The 19,077-nt window shown below is 37.6% G+C and overlaps 1 protein-coding gene and 1 long non-coding RNA gene across 3 annotated transcripts in view; one reads left to right on the plus strand and one right to left on the minus strand.

Annotated features, from left to right (window-relative positions):
- Window positions 1–14,659, minus strand: part of ldlrad3 (low density lipoprotein receptor class A domain containing 3) — a 36,625-nt gene extending 21,966 nt beyond the window's left edge. Inside the window, exon 1 of the mRNA XM_057330407.1 lies at window positions 14,277–14,659. Within this exon, the coding sequence (XP_057186390.1) occupies window positions 14,277–14,523 (247 nt within the window). The 5' untranslated portion in view covers window positions 14,524–14,659. The remainder of the gene's footprint in view (window positions 1–14,276) is intronic.
- Window positions 14,660–15,076: 417 nt separating this feature from the next.
- On the plus strand, window positions 15,077–19,077 carry LOC130552211 (uncharacterized). Of its 2 annotated transcripts, none has more exons than XR_008962692.1 (6): window positions 15,077–15,177; window positions 16,351–16,433; window positions 16,526–16,608; window positions 16,701–16,783; window positions 16,876–16,958; window positions 17,061–19,077. It is a non-coding gene; the product is annotated as an uncharacterized LOC130552211 (long non-coding RNA). The 2 variants fall into 2 exon arrangements; XR_008962693.1 differs by having other exon boundaries at window positions 16,711–16,783.

Below are 19,077 nucleotides of genomic sequence, written 5' to 3' on the forward strand. Positions count from 1 at the left end.
TCTCATCACCCGCGGCTACATCCACTCTGTTTAACTGACGGGCCTATAGGCTACTCACCTCTCACTGCAGCACACGCATTTTCACACGAACACGCCAGAGGTTGCGCTAGACTTTTTTATTGTCCGTCATTTTGACTGACAGGCTCGTAAAAAATCCGTCATAATCTATTATTACCCGTCACTATGGTGCAAGGTGGCTTTACGTGGTAATTAGTATGTTCGTGACGTCATCACGCTGTACTTGCATCTCGGAACTTGTTGTATTTTAATACAACTGAATGCCCAATAAAGCCGTTGTTGTTTATATTCATCTATATATTTAATGTTTTAATGTTTATGTACATATGTGATTCGATCTTGGAAAACCCAACACATGGTGCAAATTTATATATTACAGTTTTTGATACCATATTCAAGCCCTTTCCAAATCAGTTTTTATTTTGCTCATACCTTGTGTATGTAACAAAAGTTATGGCTGAGGTCGGCTGAAGCACTATGATTTTCAGGAACAGAATTTGGAGGAAAATGGGTTTAAAGTTAAGTGATGAAAATAAAAGCACAACAGTCCAGTATCACAAGTAAAAGTGTCTTTAGAGTAGTAAAACACTTACTCTAATAACAATTTAATAAAAAAAAACATTTCCCAGTGATGAAGTCTATAAAAATACTGTACAAAACCATTTGAATAAAACGAAAGTAAGGAAAATGGTGCAGGGCACACTTACGAGAGCTCTGCCATTATCACTACACAAGGAAACTAGCAAACATTACGGATAACAACTAATAAGCAGTGAAGCAAGTTTTAGGTTGTTTATCATGTGCATAGTGTCTGGACTTATGATCATCCCTTGTATGTTTTGCGATCGGATAACTCCCGGTGCTGCAGAAGGGGATCTCTGTCATCTCACGAAAACATTGTATAAAAAAACTTTGCATGCCGTAGTTTACACAGGACTGGCGAGAAATGTGCATTGATACTCCTTCATTCTTCATGTTATGTGGTTTACTTTGATATGTGTCCCAGCGCGATATCCGACGGCTTTTCCCAGATCGCATCACATATGTCTAGTCGGTAACAATGACAGGTGAAAACACGCACGTCCCTTCGTGAGCATATCACGCTCTAATGAAGGGAACGGGGAGTTACAAATTACCCTCATTGTAATCCGCCAAAATGACGGACGGACGGCCTTCAGATTTTTCCGTCACTGGTAAAAAAAAACTGTCAATGACAGAGAATTTTCATTTAACGCGACCTCTGGTACACACACGTACAGGAAAATCTGGACCACGGCCAATCAGAGGGGGTCCACCCTTCACTATCTCTGATTGGTTTGGACCATGATATGGGCCTAATGTGTGTCTGTTGTTGAATCACAGGGAGACTTTCAGAGTTGCGGAGACTTTTTTTCTTCCTCGAACGGCTGGTCGCACCGGTGCGACCTCAGATTTTTCTCAGTCGCATCATTGAGAAATAAGGTCGCACTCTAGAGCCCTGGAAGGTTATGCAGCGACTGTATTCTTCCACAACCTGGGATAGCACAATATTTAGCTATCTTTAATGACATGTCTGTTTATTGCTTGCTAGCTCTATCGGGTTCCGCGCCACTGGTTCTGTCATGCGCGAACCAGTGGGCGGGGCTGGAGAAGTAGTCGTTGATATTTTTCTTTGGAGTTGGGGTTCAACCTATCAATGTCGTCATAGATAGGTGCATTCCAGAACCTGCTGTTCGCTGGGCCTGGTGTCAATAACAGAAGCAATCTCAGTAACAAGGGCGTTTTCAGTTCTGACACTTACATGATGTTCGCGTGAATACGATTCCCTCTTATATAACAAAAGCTCTGGTTAAAATTGTGATTTTAATTCATGGCACCTTTAACTAAAAACCTTTACTGCTATTCAGGAGAACTCCTACTGCTAAGATAAAATGTTTTGTGAATATGTCCCAAAGTCTATTATTTGTTGTTGGCTTAATTCATGTTGTTTATGTTAAGTCAATGTGCATTAAATGTTATAAACTCTGTACTTTATTATCTGGAAAATGCAATTTTTTAATATTATCTGAGTGCTTGATTTATTGAGGGAGTGTCAGATTATAAATGTATGTAAAATTAAATGTTAGGAGTGTTTTTTTATTAAAGTGGAAATAAATGTGTATATAATGTTTCTTTATATGTGAAATATACTAAAGGAACATTAATTTAATATATGTTTAAAATAGATTTAAATACCAGGAAACTAATATGTTAACAAATATTAAAGATTAATTTATGAACATATATTGCAAAATAATATATTTCCATGGATGCGCATACAATTTATTTACATATAAAGGAAAGAAACTGATGTAAATATATCCATTACACATATATTTACACATGTTTAAAGATCGTGTATCACAGGCAGTTTCTGCCAATCTCATATTAATCTTGAGTGCCTATACAGTAGTATTAAATACGACGTATCTTCGAAGAGTATTTAATTTGATCAAATTTATAAAACAGAGATACAGCTGTACGATTATTTCCGGAAAAACACAAGCTGCTAGAGGTGGGACTAGTGGGGAGAGTGGGATGGAACTACAGCACGAGCAAGCAACACATCATCACATTAATCTCTTCGTGTTTTGTACATTATGTCCAACTTGTTAAGCATGAGAAGCCAGCACGTTTAACAATGTAAAGAAGTCAGAACGCATGACATAGCATGATACCCGATCTTTAATATATGTGAAAAATAATCTAATATATATATTTTTGAACATATATTGCAAAATAGATTTACATTTACATATAAAATATTTTTTTCCTAATACATTTTTTAACATTTAACCCCTATGTATACAAAATATATTTATTATTAATATATTTCAACCTATGTAACTTCTCTATGGGGCAGTCTGTAGCCCTGAAATGTCAATGTTTATTTTGTACAAAGCAATGTAAATTCATGAAGTGTATATTTAATAAATTATTACATATGCAAGATAATTTATTTATTAGTATTAAGTAGGTGTAACGATACTTCGTAGAATGATATTTTGCGATGCAAAAATGTTACGATCCGCATCGTAGAGTGATGGGGATTTTTCTAAAAAAATAAAGGTAATGACTCTGGTTTGTTTAATTCTAAGGTCAAGTAAATTATGTAAAATGATTAAATCTTTGTATGGAACATTTAATTACACCAATTAAATTAGTCAAACCAGTTAGATTTTATTTATTAAAACTATTACTGAAATTCTCTATTTAACTTATTTTATTATCTTTAAACAAAAATCAACTTGTTAAAATTCCTGGCTCACAGCAGTTTTTGGTTTACTGTTCATCAACATGCCAATAAAATAAGCTTCTTGAAGAGGTTTTGCACATCAGAGTATTTAAAATAACGTAATGCAAAACTTGCGATTGCTGTAATGGATGTAAACATGCAGTGCGCGTAACACTGCAAACACTAGCGCTCAATGGGAAAGGCCAAAGATAATATATTAACAAGGTGCGCCACTGTGATTGCAATAAATTGGAAGATATGGAATGCTAAATAGCTGACTGGAGGTTAGGGCTGTGCGATTTGGGGAAAATATCTAATTGCGATATTTTTGACAGACATTGCGATTGCGATTTGATTTGCGATTTTAACTTTTCTAATTCAAGCTTCAATTCAATATTGTTGTGTGGAGCACAGTATGGGTATAGTTACCCTGAAAGAAAACAAACAAAAAAAAAACATTTAATTGTTTCCATTAAAACCATTACAAAATTAATTTTTGTAGTGTGCTTTGGGCATTATTCAAATAGGGCTTACTGTTGTTCAATTGGTTCCCAACTTCCAGATTACATCACACCAATAGAATCCAAATACCAGTGTACACTATTACAGTTTCCATTAAAACAAATACAACTCCCATTGTAACCCTTAAATCCATAACATTTTCTATTGTGTTAGTGAATTATTAAAATAGTTCATAGTTTACATAGGCTGATTTATTATTGTTTAAGTATGTGGGATTTTTTAAAACAAGTAAAAAATGTGCTGAATGTTTAATGTCATCCAAGTGAAATTAGCAAAGATAGAATTTACATTTGTTTGAAACGCGGAGCTAGGCGTGAGTTTACACAGGGTGCGCGCGTGCGTCAAGCCTCGTCCATATTGCCAGATGCCCGAGCCGGACTCAAGTAGGCTACTATAAACGTCATTACGAAACAGGCTGTGTATTATGGGGTGTGTATGCGCGTCAAGTTTAAACGGCTCGTCCGCGAGACGCGCAACGCGGGGCAGAGACGCGCGAGTATGACAGGCTGTGTGTGCGCGTCAAGTTTAAACGGCTCGTCCGCGAGACGCGCAACGCGGGGCAGAGACGCGCGAGTATGACAGGCTGTGTGTGCGCATCAAGTTTAAACGGCTCGTCCGTGAGACGCACAACGCGGGGAAGAGTCGCGCGAGTATGACACAGGCTGTGTGTGCGGTCTTCTGAATTGGACGGTTCTTTAGTATTTATTTGCCTAATATGATCGATCTGACTCTGCAGATGCCATAATAACACACACTGTCTCTCTCCTGCCTTCTGTATGTTTGTTTTTTTAATGACGGACGTTTACGCAGTTGGCTGGGGCAGTGCTGATTAGGCATAACGGAGGTTCGCTCACTCAACTGGTTAGCAAGAATGCCACTCAAAGCGGGCTTGGAACAGACGCGTTTTTTCTATTTTTCACATCGCTTCCACATCGCAGCCTCTTGCGATTAGCAAATCGCAACGTCTCACATCGCGATTGCGATTCGATTTCGATTAATCGTTCAGCCCTACTGGAGGTGCTCTTGCTATGACGTAAATAGCTGTCTGAAAGGCTGCCGAGTGGCATAACTTTCATTAAACAGACTTTGGCATGGTGCCGTAGACCCTCTTTCTGCATGTGCTGGGTGAGAGCAACGCGAGCGTGCTGCTTTCATCTGCAGTGTAAAAATACATTCTTGATGTGCCAAATTCGAAGATTATCACTTTAGTATGACGGGCATACAATAAAGCCAGCCCACGTCTCTCAATAGCACATTGCTTCTCGTGTTGCAGGCAGCCTCGCTTCACTGCCCAACCACCACTTGCTATTAGATACAGACAAACATGGACAGAGCCAGTTCAGAGTGTAATTGAGCGCACAGAAATAATTTAAACGCAAAACTGGAAAACCGCAATTCGCTTACACTTATTGAACCGTGGAGGTCGTACCGAAAGGTTCAATATTATATTGTGTATTGTGGCATCCCTAGTATATGCAACAAATAGTTACTGAAATTGTTAATATTTTGAAAATAAATGTTATTTGAATTTCAGTTTTATTTTTTAATTTTGTTCAAAATATCGTTATGTGTATCGTACCATGAACCCAGCATCGAGGTATGTACCGAATCGTGAGCTGAGTTTATCGTTACACCCCTAGTATTAAATATTCAAGATTTTTAATGTTAATTGTTATGTAATTATGAACTGAAATCAACATAGTTTCATTGTATGTAAGCAAACCAATTGTGTTGATTCTATAACGTTGTTTCGCTCAACATCATCTCAATGTTAGGTTAGCAAACCAATTGCATTGATTTTACATTAGTTTTAAATGGCGTTTCTGAACTTGGTTCAACATTATCCCGATGAGCATAGCTATGCCCGTGTGCTGAAATTTCATCCTACCCATCAGATTGTCCTACCAGGCATGCACACATCAATATTACGTAATTTTTTTGCGCTGTAAAATCCTACCTGTTCATTTTATACTGCTACGACAATTCGACAGAACACCGGATCAACATCAGAGATCAACATATTTTGATGCAGCAAGAGACAATGACTATGTTTACATGCACCCTCATAATGCGATTATAATAGTATTTCGGCAATACTGAGATTACAATTTACCTCATGTAAACGCAATCATTCGATTTAAATAATGTGATTAAGCTCATAATCGCAGTAAGCATAATCAAAGTACGCCGGTTTTTAATAGCAATATGAAGGCATGTAAACACCTTAATCGCATTTATGATGCTCTGATCAAGGTGCGCATGTGCTTCTGTCACGCACCTTAAGCGCAAATTCATAGTAAACATGACAGTCTGAAGTTTAACTGTCAACACAGCTTGCCGTCAGCAGTCTCTGCTGCTTCATACAGAAACAGCGTGAACGCGATGAGCGTACAACACCATTGCGGAGACATTTTTCATCATATTTCTATATTCATCAATGTGCCAAATAACCATAAAAAACGTCCACTAGGGCTGTCAAGATTATGAAATTTGGCTGACGATTAATTGACTAATCAATCATTGCGATTATGACGATTAATTGTCTGTTTTAGAGCTTCGACAATTAATCGTCTGTTTTAGAGCTTTGACATTTAAATCTCATACATTTTTTATTCAGCTTTGAAATGACCATATTGTTCTGAATATAAGACTATGTTTTTTTTCTTGGAAATACATCAGAAAAAAATGGGTCATATATTGAAGGTTTAGGCTTTTACCTGTCAATAATACAAACACCAAATACTTGTAAATTAAGTAAATTGATGAGGAGTGAATTGAAGCCACCATTAAAATGCTATCCGTCATAGAAATGCTTCTAGTCTGTTTTTTTCTCACTTGCAAGACTACAATAAAAGTTTAATTCTATGTTACTGAAGTTTTGGTAGTCTGGTTTTCACGCTGAGTTTAGCTTAAATAATATTATATATTATTATAATAATATAACTGTACTGCAGGTTATTTTTATGGTATGTGCATTAGTTTTTTTTAAAGTGATTGTGTTTTGGTGGTACATTTTACAAGTATTACCATGCTTTAGTTACAATATATACACTAAAATATGCAATATGCAGGCACAACAGCTCCCCCTAGTGTCTTCAATAGAGATGTGCAATAATTGCGATGATCTGAATCCATCGCGATGAGGTCAAACAATCGCGATCAGACGATTATTTAATAATCGTGACAGCCCTAACGTCCACATAACGGTGTTTTGCATTTGACGCGTTTCACGTGAATATATTAAAACGCTAGCCAGTAACACACGCCTACTGTACCCGAGACAGGGACAGATTATGACTAGGGTTGTTCCGATACCGATACTAGTATCGGAAATTCCACGGATACCACATAAAATTCTGGTATCGGAATCGGCGAGTACTTCAATCCATGTACCGATCCGATACCAATTTCTTAAACAGGACCTAGTTATGCCCGCTAGCTTTGCTTCACACTGCAAATGGCAAGGCTTCTTCACTGCTCAGAATGCAAACACAGAAAGTTGTGCTGTGAAGAAGAAATGAAAATGTGCTAGGGACATGCACGAATATTCGATCCGCAATAATTATTAGAAAATTAAAAATGCTATTTGAATATTTATTTAATATTTTCATTAAAAAACAAACTGCACCACCACAGGTTTAGAATTGTCTTGTCTTATTTAACGCTTCTTCAATTAATCTATAATGACTTTTTAATGTACAGAAAATATAAAAAATAATTTGCATGTGTCCTAAATCTTTCTACAGTCAGATCGCAAGCTAGTTTAAATATTTTAAGTTCACACAGGGCGGCCTGACGGATCGCGTGTTATGCTCAGCACACTTCACCAAAAATGTTTTAAAAACTGGTGAGCCACAGAATTCGTTAACATTACATTACTTATATATAAGTTGGTATAAAAATACCAACATAATATTAAATTATTTGATGATTCATTTATTTATTACCATGACTTGTTCGGAGCGGTTGTTTGTTCGTTAGAAATATGTTGGGCTAACTAATGCTGATTTCAATAACTTTAAACATTAAAATGTACATTTCTGTCAGGTTCCGGGTCTGAGCACCTGCTTGTTTTGTCTTGTTTATGTTTCTTTCCGCCGAGCACATGGGACAAACCTTTTTGACAGTTCTACACGTGCTCGGTCTCTACTTTTGGCTGCCCCGCCCTCCTTGTTATCCACTCATCACCGCACACCAGTTTCTACTTCTGCTAATCACACCCCACCGGTTTCCACTCTCGCTAATCTTCTCTCTCCCTTCTTATTCTCACTGAATTCCTAGGTTTCTTGTCAGTCCGTTAGTTTTTCTAGTTCGCCTGACTTCTGGTCTAGTATTTTCTTGTCGAGTCTTGTCCTGTCTTGTCCAGTTTGATTCGTGGCTAACTTGTACTGTCTGTCTAGGCTCCAGTCTCTTGTGCACCCTGCTTGGTGTCCCCATTCTCACGCAGATCGTTGCGCTGGTGGCTTCGAAGGGTTGTTCAAGCGGATTTACCAGATTCTTCCTTCTGGGGTTGTTCAAGTGGATTTACCAGATTCTTCCTCCGGGGTTGTTCAAACGGATTTATCAGATTCTCCCTTCGGGGTAGTTCCAGCGGATTACCAGTTCCCCACCTCTGGGGCTTGTGTGCTGTACTCTCCGTGACTCTCTCCGTGAGTTTGGCTCTACAGCCTCACCCAGACTTTTGTGTTTCCCTCGCCATTTCCCCGGCCGAGCGCTCGAGCCCTTTTTCCCGGTGATTTTCTGTTTGCTTTACCCTGTTATAAGTTCTGTTTGTTCTGCCAATAAAGCTGTTGTGACCCTGCATCTGACTCCCGTCCTTCTGGCGTGACACATTTCACTGCAACTAATGTTAATAAATTTGGCCTTAGCATAAGACTGGTACCTTTCTCCATACCTAAAGCCTGCATTTTCCTCCTAAGAACTTCAGGGTCGTCGCCTTCAAGTTATAGCCTGTAAATAAATCCGCATGGGTGTTTGTTTTAAAACGTGTTGAAGGCTTAGTTGAATTTATTTATTCATGTAAATGCAATGAAAAGCTAAACAAGACAGACACTGACCATGAAACAACAAAGAAAACAATATTTGGGGTGGTGATCAGCAGAATTAGTCATTCTTCCTCAAATGCCGGTCACGTATAAACAACAAGCACTAAAATGGCTCCGTCTTTGTTTTTAGGATCAATTAACAGTCGGTATGTTTACTTTATTTATTAACAACATTATAAACAATAAAGCCAGATATTCTTGTCAGATCTGGGTTTTGTTACCGGGAGTTAGAGAAGAGCAACGCAACGTATTATTCACATTCTCCGCTGTCGGCTTGTTGAACAGACTTTCAACAGAGTAAAATAGACCTACTGTATTATGCTTGTTTTTCTTATCAAGAACATGTTAAACAAAATAAACAAGATAACCATATATCACAGACTTTCAATATGCGTTTTGTTTTGTATGTTTGGTTTTTGTATGATTTCGCATTGCGCAGGTTTAAATGCCGTTCTTATGTATTTTTCTATTTTTTTTCCAACGTTGCTAATCTTTTCAACATTAAAAACCCTATATACAGGATCTAATATTAGTGCATTATGAATATTTAATGATAGTTATAAGCTTGATGTGAAATTGTGACTTAATAAAAACGAAACAAATTACGTATTTTTTCACTTAATTTAAATAAACGAATATTTGTTTTTTATGAGCTCAAATATTTCAAAATGAAATTATTGAAAAATGCCCATCCCCAGTGCTAGCGCTAGTGGCAGTATTTCAGAGTGGACCAACCAGCCAGTAATACTGCGACTTAAGAAAAATAAATAATATTACTGTCAAATGTCTGTCAGATAATAAATATACTCTCTAATTTACTGTATGTATTTGTTCATGTTTTATTAAGGGATAAGTCTAAAGCACACCATAAAATAATTATATAAATTCACACAGTATATACAGCTGTACACAGATACACACCCTGGTATCGGATCAGTACTCGGTATCGGCTGATACCCTGAGCCCAGGTATCGGAATCGGTATCGGGAAGGAAAAAAGGGTATCGGAACATCCCTAATTATGACTTTGATGTTTCCTGGGTATGGACGTTTCACAGGCCCCCTGGCATCACATATTTTACGAGAACAGTGTTGCACCTATGCCCAAATACACAGGACTTAGGAGTGGTTCGCACAGAACGCATCTTTGAGTCTTAAAACGCATGACACAGCGCTCAGGAATGGATTGAAAAAGCACAGCGCAAACCGCGAGGGTCTCGTGGCACTCTTTTGATAACAGAAATTGTCATATGTCAAGTTGCTATTGTATACAAAAGCCTTCGACACTTGTCCCGCCTTCGGGGACTTCTGATTAGTCAACTGCTGTGGAACTGACATTAATGAGCTGCGCTTTGTGTAAAAATAAAAATTGTTTCAACTTCAACAGCGTATTAAAACCATGGCACTTATGTATGAGACGCTGCAAACAGCATGAGAGGCAGGCATAATTAAACATGTACGTCTAGAGCATGTTTACATAGAAAACGATATAAAATTAGTTCAGCAGAATAGAAAAAAGTAAAAAGTGTTTTGTGTAAAATGCACAAAAAACAACACAAATTGGTTTATTTATATTTCGCCGTACTCAACACCTAAACAAGTTTCTGACCTCTCCAACTCAATTACGTGGAAACAGGCTTATTCCTTGCATAATTTACATTTCTGCTAGGGATGTACCGATACAATTTTTCAAAGACCGAGTGCGAGTACTGATTTTTTTTTCTGGTACTTGCCGATACCTATAACCGATGCCTGTATAATGTACAATAATGTTAATAAACCAGTATCTTACTGGTACATTTTCCTTTTTTCTTTTGTTTTTAGGTCTACTTAAATTTAAGTACTATTTTTTAATCAAGTTATAATTTTTATGATAAGTAGCACAATTTTACTAGCACATTTACTTCAGTTTACTAAAGTAAACAATATACTCTGTGGTCAAATTATGAAAAATTTAAGGGGAGTGGTGTGGTAAAATGTGAGTGTATTATAACTTGTTCAAGTCAGCCGGACTTTTATTTTGACGGACGCCGCAAATGGTCCTTGTGCAGTGAAACGCTGGCGCTGAAAGCTCCACAAGCACAATGCGTTCAGTACATGCCTTTCACACACGCTAACGTAAAACAAGCAGAATACATATTTAAACAGTATCTGAATATTTTGTTAACTGTTACGTTAGCTGTTAGCTGTTCAGCGCTAATTTCTTGTAGGAAATGCCTGGATTCCTCGATTCCGTCCGCATTTTCCGCATTGCGGAAATCATAGGGCTCTATGTATGTCACATGAGGTATCGGTCTTTGGTATCGGTGTGTCATTACGAGTACGAGTACATGAGCTTGGTATCGGTGCATCCCTAATTTCTGCATTAAGAAGATGAGCATTTAACAGTCCATGCATTACAAATGAAGCAATATCAATCACCAAAGCATTTAATGTTATCTTAATAAAAAAGTTGGTTTTAACTAAGCTGAGAGGCATCTTTCGTGATTTCCTCAGATAAAACTCTTCCACAATGTAATCCAAATCCAGCTGTCTCACAAGACTGCATTCAATGGCCATTAAAGACAGCGAACCAAAGTTGTCTTTGACACTTTTCTGTGGTTTTAAACTCATTTTGTTATTTTGCCTTGTACTGTCTTACACATGACTTCTGCACCCTTATGTTACACAGTGTTTTTTTACTCGCCTCTAGATGTCCCTCTCAACAGCACGGCAATGCATTAGGATTATTCATTTCATTTATTTGCTACGGTTAATACTTCACAACTGCAAAAATAATCATTTTATTCCACAGTATTCAGCGCTTCTTTATTGAGAAAATAAAATAAATGAAAAATGTACACATATTAAATATGTCAGGGCCCCTGCTGGTCTAGTGCCCTTGGCACATGCCCAGTAGGCCCGTGCGTTAATCCATCCCTGACCCGAGAGCATCGTTTTATACTCCGTATTATAGCAAATAATCAGACTAATAAAACTTCCATGTAAACGGGAGCAAAGAGGTGTTCTCATGTCATGTATGTTACTGCGATTAAGTCCTTACTCTGATTATTGGAAATAATCGCATTATTGATGCACATGTAAACTTAGTCATTGATTCTATAGAAATTCTATCTCAGTTTGCTATATGGGTGCAGGAGATCTGGAAAACATCTGCTGAATAAAAACATCTCCTAAACGTCTTAAGCCCTATTCGCACGGGATTAGTATTATCTGGGGACCTCTGGTCATTTGTAATAATTGCAGAGATTGTCTGTGATCATGTTGCGCATTCGCACTGGATAAGTGAACTCGAATGATTTTACTTGAATTTACTGACTTCTACTGATTTCTCCTGGAAATGACGTGAAGGCGCTTCCCTCTTTCTAAACATGGCACGAAAGAGAGCTTAACACGGATGCGCTGTCTGACAGAGATTCACCGACGCAGCCTTTAGCCCGTTACTGTACACACTAGGGATGTCACGATTATGAAATTTGGCTGACGATTATTTGACTTTTAATTCTCATACATTTTTGATTCAGCTTTGAAACGACCATATTGTTCTGAATATAAAGACTAAGTTCTTTTTCCTAGAAATACATAGGAAAAAATTGGGTCATCATACTTAAGGTTTAGACTTTTACCTGTCAATAATACAACCGCCAAATACTTGTAAATTAAGTAAATTGATCAGGAGTGAATTGAAGCCACCATTAAAATGCTATCAGTCATAGAAAAGCTTCTAGTCTGTTTTTTCTCACTTGCAAGACTACAATAAAAGTTTACTTCTATGTTAATGAAATTTTGGTAGACTGGTTTTCACACTGAATTAATATTAAATTGTACTGCAGGTTATTTTTATGGTATATGCATTAGTTTTTTTTTAAGTGATTGTGTTGTGGTGGTACATCTTACAAGTATTACCATGCTTTAGTTACAATATATACAATAAAATATGCAATATGCAGATGCACTACAGCTCCCCCTAGTGTCTTCTATAGAGATGTGCAATAATTGCATGATCTGAAACCATCGCGATTGTTTGACCTCATCGCGATGGTTTCAGATCGACGATTATTTATTAATCGTGACAGCCCTAGTACACACCAGGCTGGACCTCGCGTTGCGCTATGCCGCGTCCCACAGTTTAGAAGCTATCTATCTTCATTGAACATGTCAAAGCAACTGTTTCAAATCACGCGAATAAGAGCGTGATTACATAATGTAACGCTAGACAAAGGATGTCAAAACAAACGGATGCTGCGTTAATTGCTTTAAATATTTTTCACGTGTTAATTTGAAATAATTAATCGCATGCGTTAACGCGTTACCGTTTACAGCCCTACTTGAAAGTCTTGTCGTTGTAGGTGTAGTTGTATGTAAACAGAAGAATGTTCCTTACCGCATGCTGCCATGCATGTCATCCATCTCCATATACTGTATTCCTTCTTTTTTGTTTCGCTCTTCTGATCCTGTCATGTTTTTTTACAGTGAATATTTTCTCTCTGCCAATATTATTGATGTCTGGTATGTAGCGACATAACCCAGCACCCAAAATACTGTGAAAACACTCCAACGCAGCTTCCATTCTTTGCGAAAGATGACTGAAAAGGCGCACAGAAACCTTGAAAAAATGAGATACGATCCCGCCAAATCTTGTTCAAAATTTCAAATCGCAGAGATGCCGATTCGCACTGGACTAATATTATCACAGGACCTCGGTGTTCGTCAAAATATGGTAGGTAATTTGTGGGGGAATTTTTACTTGACAAATTACAGACATGGCCGTTTCGCACGGGATTAAGATCACAGACAATCTCTGCGATTATTACAAATGACCAGAGGTCCCCAGATAATACTAATCCTGTGCGAATAGGACTTTAGAAAGAGCAGTTTTACATACATACTAAATCATAAACATCTTACAAACATCTTCTAGATGTCTATATGACATTTGAAAGCAGACGAGACGTAGGCTATTCCAGATGAGCATACAATCAAAAAATATGTCTTGCAGATGTAAATGCAGACATTAAATAAATGTCTGCCAGATGTATGTGCGCTATCAGGGATTTCCTACAGTTACTATAGTAAATACTAAGGTATCCCACAGTATTTTTTCATGTAGGATTGTTTGCAAGTTACATTACCATATTCTTACTACAAATATGGTTAATGGTTACTGTAGTGAGACAATTATGTTTCGCGGTTACTGTGTTTTACCGCAAATACTATAATTAAACTAGTGTTAGCTACTAGTAGAACCTACATAATGAAAGTGACATTTGACAACCTAGCTGTCTGATGAAAGCACACACACACACACACATTACTTAAATAACCTACACTACACGATTACTTGAGGCTCTAAGTTATATCTGAAGGCAACGGTAACGATGCGCGTGGACTTTCTTTGGCAAATGTACTACGGCGCTCTAAAAAACGGCAGCGACTCACCAACCGTGCTGGAGCCTGGTCCCGAACTTAGCAGAAAATACCAAACCCACATCCTGGCCGTCCGGACAGCCCGTAGGGCTAGCTGTTCCTCTAAACGCTTTAATCTGCCGTGTTTATGGTGTCGTGTCGCTGTGATGAGAGAGCTAGGCTCTTGTTGTTGGGACAACCGTGCGAGTCCCGGTAAAGAAAGGGGAGGATGTGAAGACATGCTGGTGTCGGATTCACACGCAGCGAGAGGCGGAGACATTGCGAATCTTGTTTTGATTTGATAGGCGGTTGACAACCAACTTTAAAGGCGTATCTGAGAAATAAGATTTAAAGATGTGATTTCATTATCAACGAGGGCAAACTTGCTTTACAGAAGCGATTTGAACGTTTCACCCTGCATGCGAAAGTTGACAATAGCGCTTTTTGTTAAAACAAAAAAAAGCTCGCATTGTTTTATTTTTTCGAGCTTGACTGAGCGCCGGTGTTCTGTCAATAGGGGTGGGCGGATCGATCCTTGAAGTATCGATACTTCCGATACTGAGGTTGTATCGAAAAGGATCGATCCTAACATTAAAATATCGATACTAATGTGTTTTTAGTTTTTACTACTGATTTTATTTATACTAATGTAGCTAATAATTATATAATGAAGAAAAACTATTTCCCATACACCTAGTTTTGCACACGTTGCTCCTTCCTGCCCTGCTGTGTTTTGTAGTCCGCTATCACGTGACTCAGCAGCGCAAGCGCGCAGACGCTGCGGACTGCAAGAGAGAGGCGTAACAACAAGAGGGCGTAAATTCAAGCAGGAGGCGTAACTTCAAGTTGTCCAAATCACACACAGAACCACGCGAGAATCGAGATGTCAAAACGCGAGGTTGTCGCCAAGATGGCCGCTCGTACAGAGACAGTGGTAAGAATATTTCCCCGAGATAATCGTTTTAATTTATTTGTTTACGTTATTTTTATACAGTAGAAACACATATTGGTATTGTTTCTGTAGCAGGTAATCTATTAAAACTTAACCTTTGTCGCTTAGTGTTGTTAAGTAAGTAAACTTTTACGTTCTGCGGGGTAATAACTATTGACAACAACATGCTTCATAATTTGTTAAAACGGAGCTTTTCAAAGGTGCGCTTTTACAAATAAAGACTAGGGTTGGCGTTGCAAGTGTCTCGTAGCTAGCAAATAAAGGTTTTTTGAGTTTTTTTTAATGAAGTGTTAACTTTTAAACCACTATGAAGTTAAATCACCTTCTGTATAACGTTAGGGGCACTTAAGACGCACGCACATAGCAACACTACGGCCGCCTTTATGCGCCGCCAACTGAGAGAAAGAACACTCCCCTCTCATTAACAAATTACGTAAGGGGTACACCGTACTGCTACAAGTGCATACAGACCGGTGTTTTGTCGAAGTCTGTTCTCCCTATGTTTCCTCAGCGTTGTTTCTCATAGCGTCCGCTACGCAAACAGCGTGTAGAGGGCGGGCGCGTGCACGTTCCACTGGTGATTTTTAATTGTTTGTTGAAAATACCAGATATTCTCATATCATGATTTTTTTATATTTTCACATTTCCTGTTTTGTATGACTTCTAGCCATTCTTTGGTCTGTTCAGTTTGTTTTAAAATGTATTTTGTAGAACAACGCAAAATGTTGAAATGCAATATAAAATACGTTTAAATTAAATAAGGATGAATTTAAATACATTGTAAAATGGTTAGTTATGTGTATGGTGAAGATAAAACGAGTAGTATAGCATACAAATACGATTCTGAACGAATGAATCGGTTGACTGAATGGATCAGTAACTGACTTATATGATCTTGCCTCCACCTACTGGCGGTTCCTTTCGTTGAGTAAAAACACTGGATATTTCAATTGTCTATCGAAAATATTTCAGTCGAAATGGTAGGGTGCATGTTTTTGACACTTAGGGTTAGTGTCACAGCCACTTTAGAATAACAAATGTTACAATAATATTTCTCATCATTGGGATAAGGGGATGCATTTTGTCAGCTATAAATTTCACCATCGAATTCTATTTCCTCGTTTTTTATTCTAATATATTATAATGTTTACTTAGACTGATGTAGGTGAATCTCCTCCCACAACTGGAAAAGAAACAGCAACTTTAAAGCCATTACATCAACATTTCTCATGATTGGGGTAAAGGAACACATGTAGAAAGCTATACTTTTCACCATCGAATTCTATTTCCTCCTTGTTTTTTATTCTAATATATTATAATATTTACTTAGACTGATGTAGGTGAAGCTCCTCCCACAACTGGAAAAGAAACAGCAACTTTAAAGCCATTACATCAACATTTCTCATGATTGGGGTAAAGGAACACATGTCGAAAGATATACTTTTCACCATCGAATTCTATTTCCTCCTTGTTTTTTATTCTAATATATTATAATGTTTACTTAGACTGATGTAGGTGAAGCTCCTCCCACAACTGGAAAAGAAACAGCAACTTTAAAGCCATTACATCAACATTTCTCATGATTGGGGTAAAGGAACACATGTCGAAAGATATACTTTTCACCATCGAATTCTATTTCCTCCTTGTTTTTTATTCTAATATATTATAATGTTTACTTAGACTGATGTAGGTGAAGCTCCTCCCACAACTGGAAAAGAAACAGCAACTTTAAAGCCATTACATCAACATTTCTCATCATTGGGGTAAAGGAACACATGTCGACAGCTATATTTTTCACCATTGAATTCTGTTTCCTCCTTGTTTTTTATTCTAACATGTTATAATGTTTACTTTAACTAATGTAGGTGAAGCTCCTCCCACAACTGGATCAGAAACAGCAACATTTCATCAACATTTCTCATCAACACCTGTTTTTTTTATCGTAGAATTTATGGTCTTTGCACGATGTATTTCTTGGGAGAATTCAACAGTGATGAGTTTGTTGGACAATGGAATTACCACAGCCTGAGAACAGAGGGTGCCGTGAGTGCACTGGCGTTACGAAATTCTGGCATGATAATTGAGATAATTGATAATTGATTAAAATGTCAAATAATGCTGGCATGATAATTGAGATAATTGATAAAAAAATGTCAAATAATGCTTAAAACACATCAGAAATAACTGCATTTATAAAGGAAATGTCAGCACTTACCCTGGAAGCTGTTGAGTAAACATTCCCAGGAAAAGATGTTCTCTTCTTCAGCCTCTCTGTTGTTACTACCCTCTTGACTCCACTTTACAACAAGGTCTTTAAAATTCACGCCTTGACAGTGGCTTCTGCGTGTTGGTGAACAGAGGCTTGAAGGCCTTCCAGTTGTTCTCCACTTTCTGCCAAAGTGACCCACATGAATTGATCCCTGCTTTAAACTGTAAGATCATGCTGGCAGGCCTATGATCAAATACAAATTAACCATTGGCTAATAAAGAAACATCAGGTAATTTAGGTATTTCTAAATACAAAAGGAAATAATGTGTCAACAGAAATGTATCTGTATTGTTAGCTATTCCTACCACTATTATCTCTTCTTCGTGGACGTTGCTCGGTGGCTTTGGTCAGGGTCACTGAGTGCAGCTATGACACGTCAGAGGAGATCTGGGCCCAGTTGCATAAAGCACCTTAAATTTTTCCCTTAAGTATGACACTTAAGGGGTGATTTTCCTTTACCAAAGACAATAGGAGAATAACTTAAGTAAAACTTAAGGACACACTTAATGGAAAATTACACTTAAGGTGCTTTATGCAACCGGGCCCTGGCCCTCCCGGCTGAGCCTGGTTTCTCCCAAGTTTTTTTTTTCTCCATTAATTCATCATTGGAAGCTTTGGAACAATGCACATTGTGAAAAGCGCTATATAAATAAAATTGAATTGAACTATGGAATAAATATTTTCATAAAAAGGTTTTATGCAAGATTTTATGTTACAAATGTGCTGCATGACCTCTTGGACATTATAACTTTTTTTGAAATTGGACACCACTTACAATATAGCCATCATTCAAGAGCTGCACTCTTGCCCATAGAAATAATGAATACCTAGACGCCTCATTGTCCTCTGGATCACACGTCAACGCCGAGCCATATTGGTGAGGGCAAAAGCCGACTACAAAGACGAGTGAATGGTTGGGCTGCAGTTTTCTGTATAAAAACACAACATCGTTTTCATTTCTCAACTAATTTCAATACTTTTCTATTTACGTGGAGTACAGAAATGTTTTGGCTCCAGTTAAAGATGGTTATAGACTTGAAAATGTATTTGTTGTCATACGGAACTATTAAAACTCAGGCTTGTCAATCAATCATTTAAGGTACATCATGTTTTACTGCTGTAACGGTTTTACCGGATTAATTAAAAACATCTTTTATCTTTGAAAATGTCTAAATAAATGACTACAGAAAATCCATTTCCACAGTGAAAAACGTTAGTTTTATATAATATGTAAATGAAATTATATTACCTTGTTTTTTTTCGATGATTCTAATAAAACTCAGAAACCATTTCTACGTGACTGTTGGGACAACAGAAGTATCAGGGGAGGTCAAAAGACACTTCTCTACAAAAAGGACCACCTGCATTTCTACGGCTCCTAAAATATAAAGATTGAAGTTTGTATTTTTCTCTCATGCTGTAATATATAGGACCTAATCCAGATGTTAACGTTGCATTTTGTTGTCTTCTGATAATATATATTTACATGAATGATTTATATATTTTATTTCCTTCTCCTCGTGTTAATGGTGCCACGTGAAGCCTCACCACGAAAGTTCCGTGTGAATTGGAATGCTGGTCTCAATTGTGTTGCTGATCTCGTTAATTTGAGG

Source organism: Triplophysa rosa, linkage group LG3 (assembly GCF_024868665.1).
Source record: "Triplophysa rosa linkage group LG3, Trosa_1v2, whole genome shotgun sequence".
In the NCBI taxonomy this organism is placed as follows: Eukaryota; Metazoa; Chordata; class Actinopteri; order Cypriniformes; family Nemacheilidae; genus Triplophysa; species Triplophysa rosa.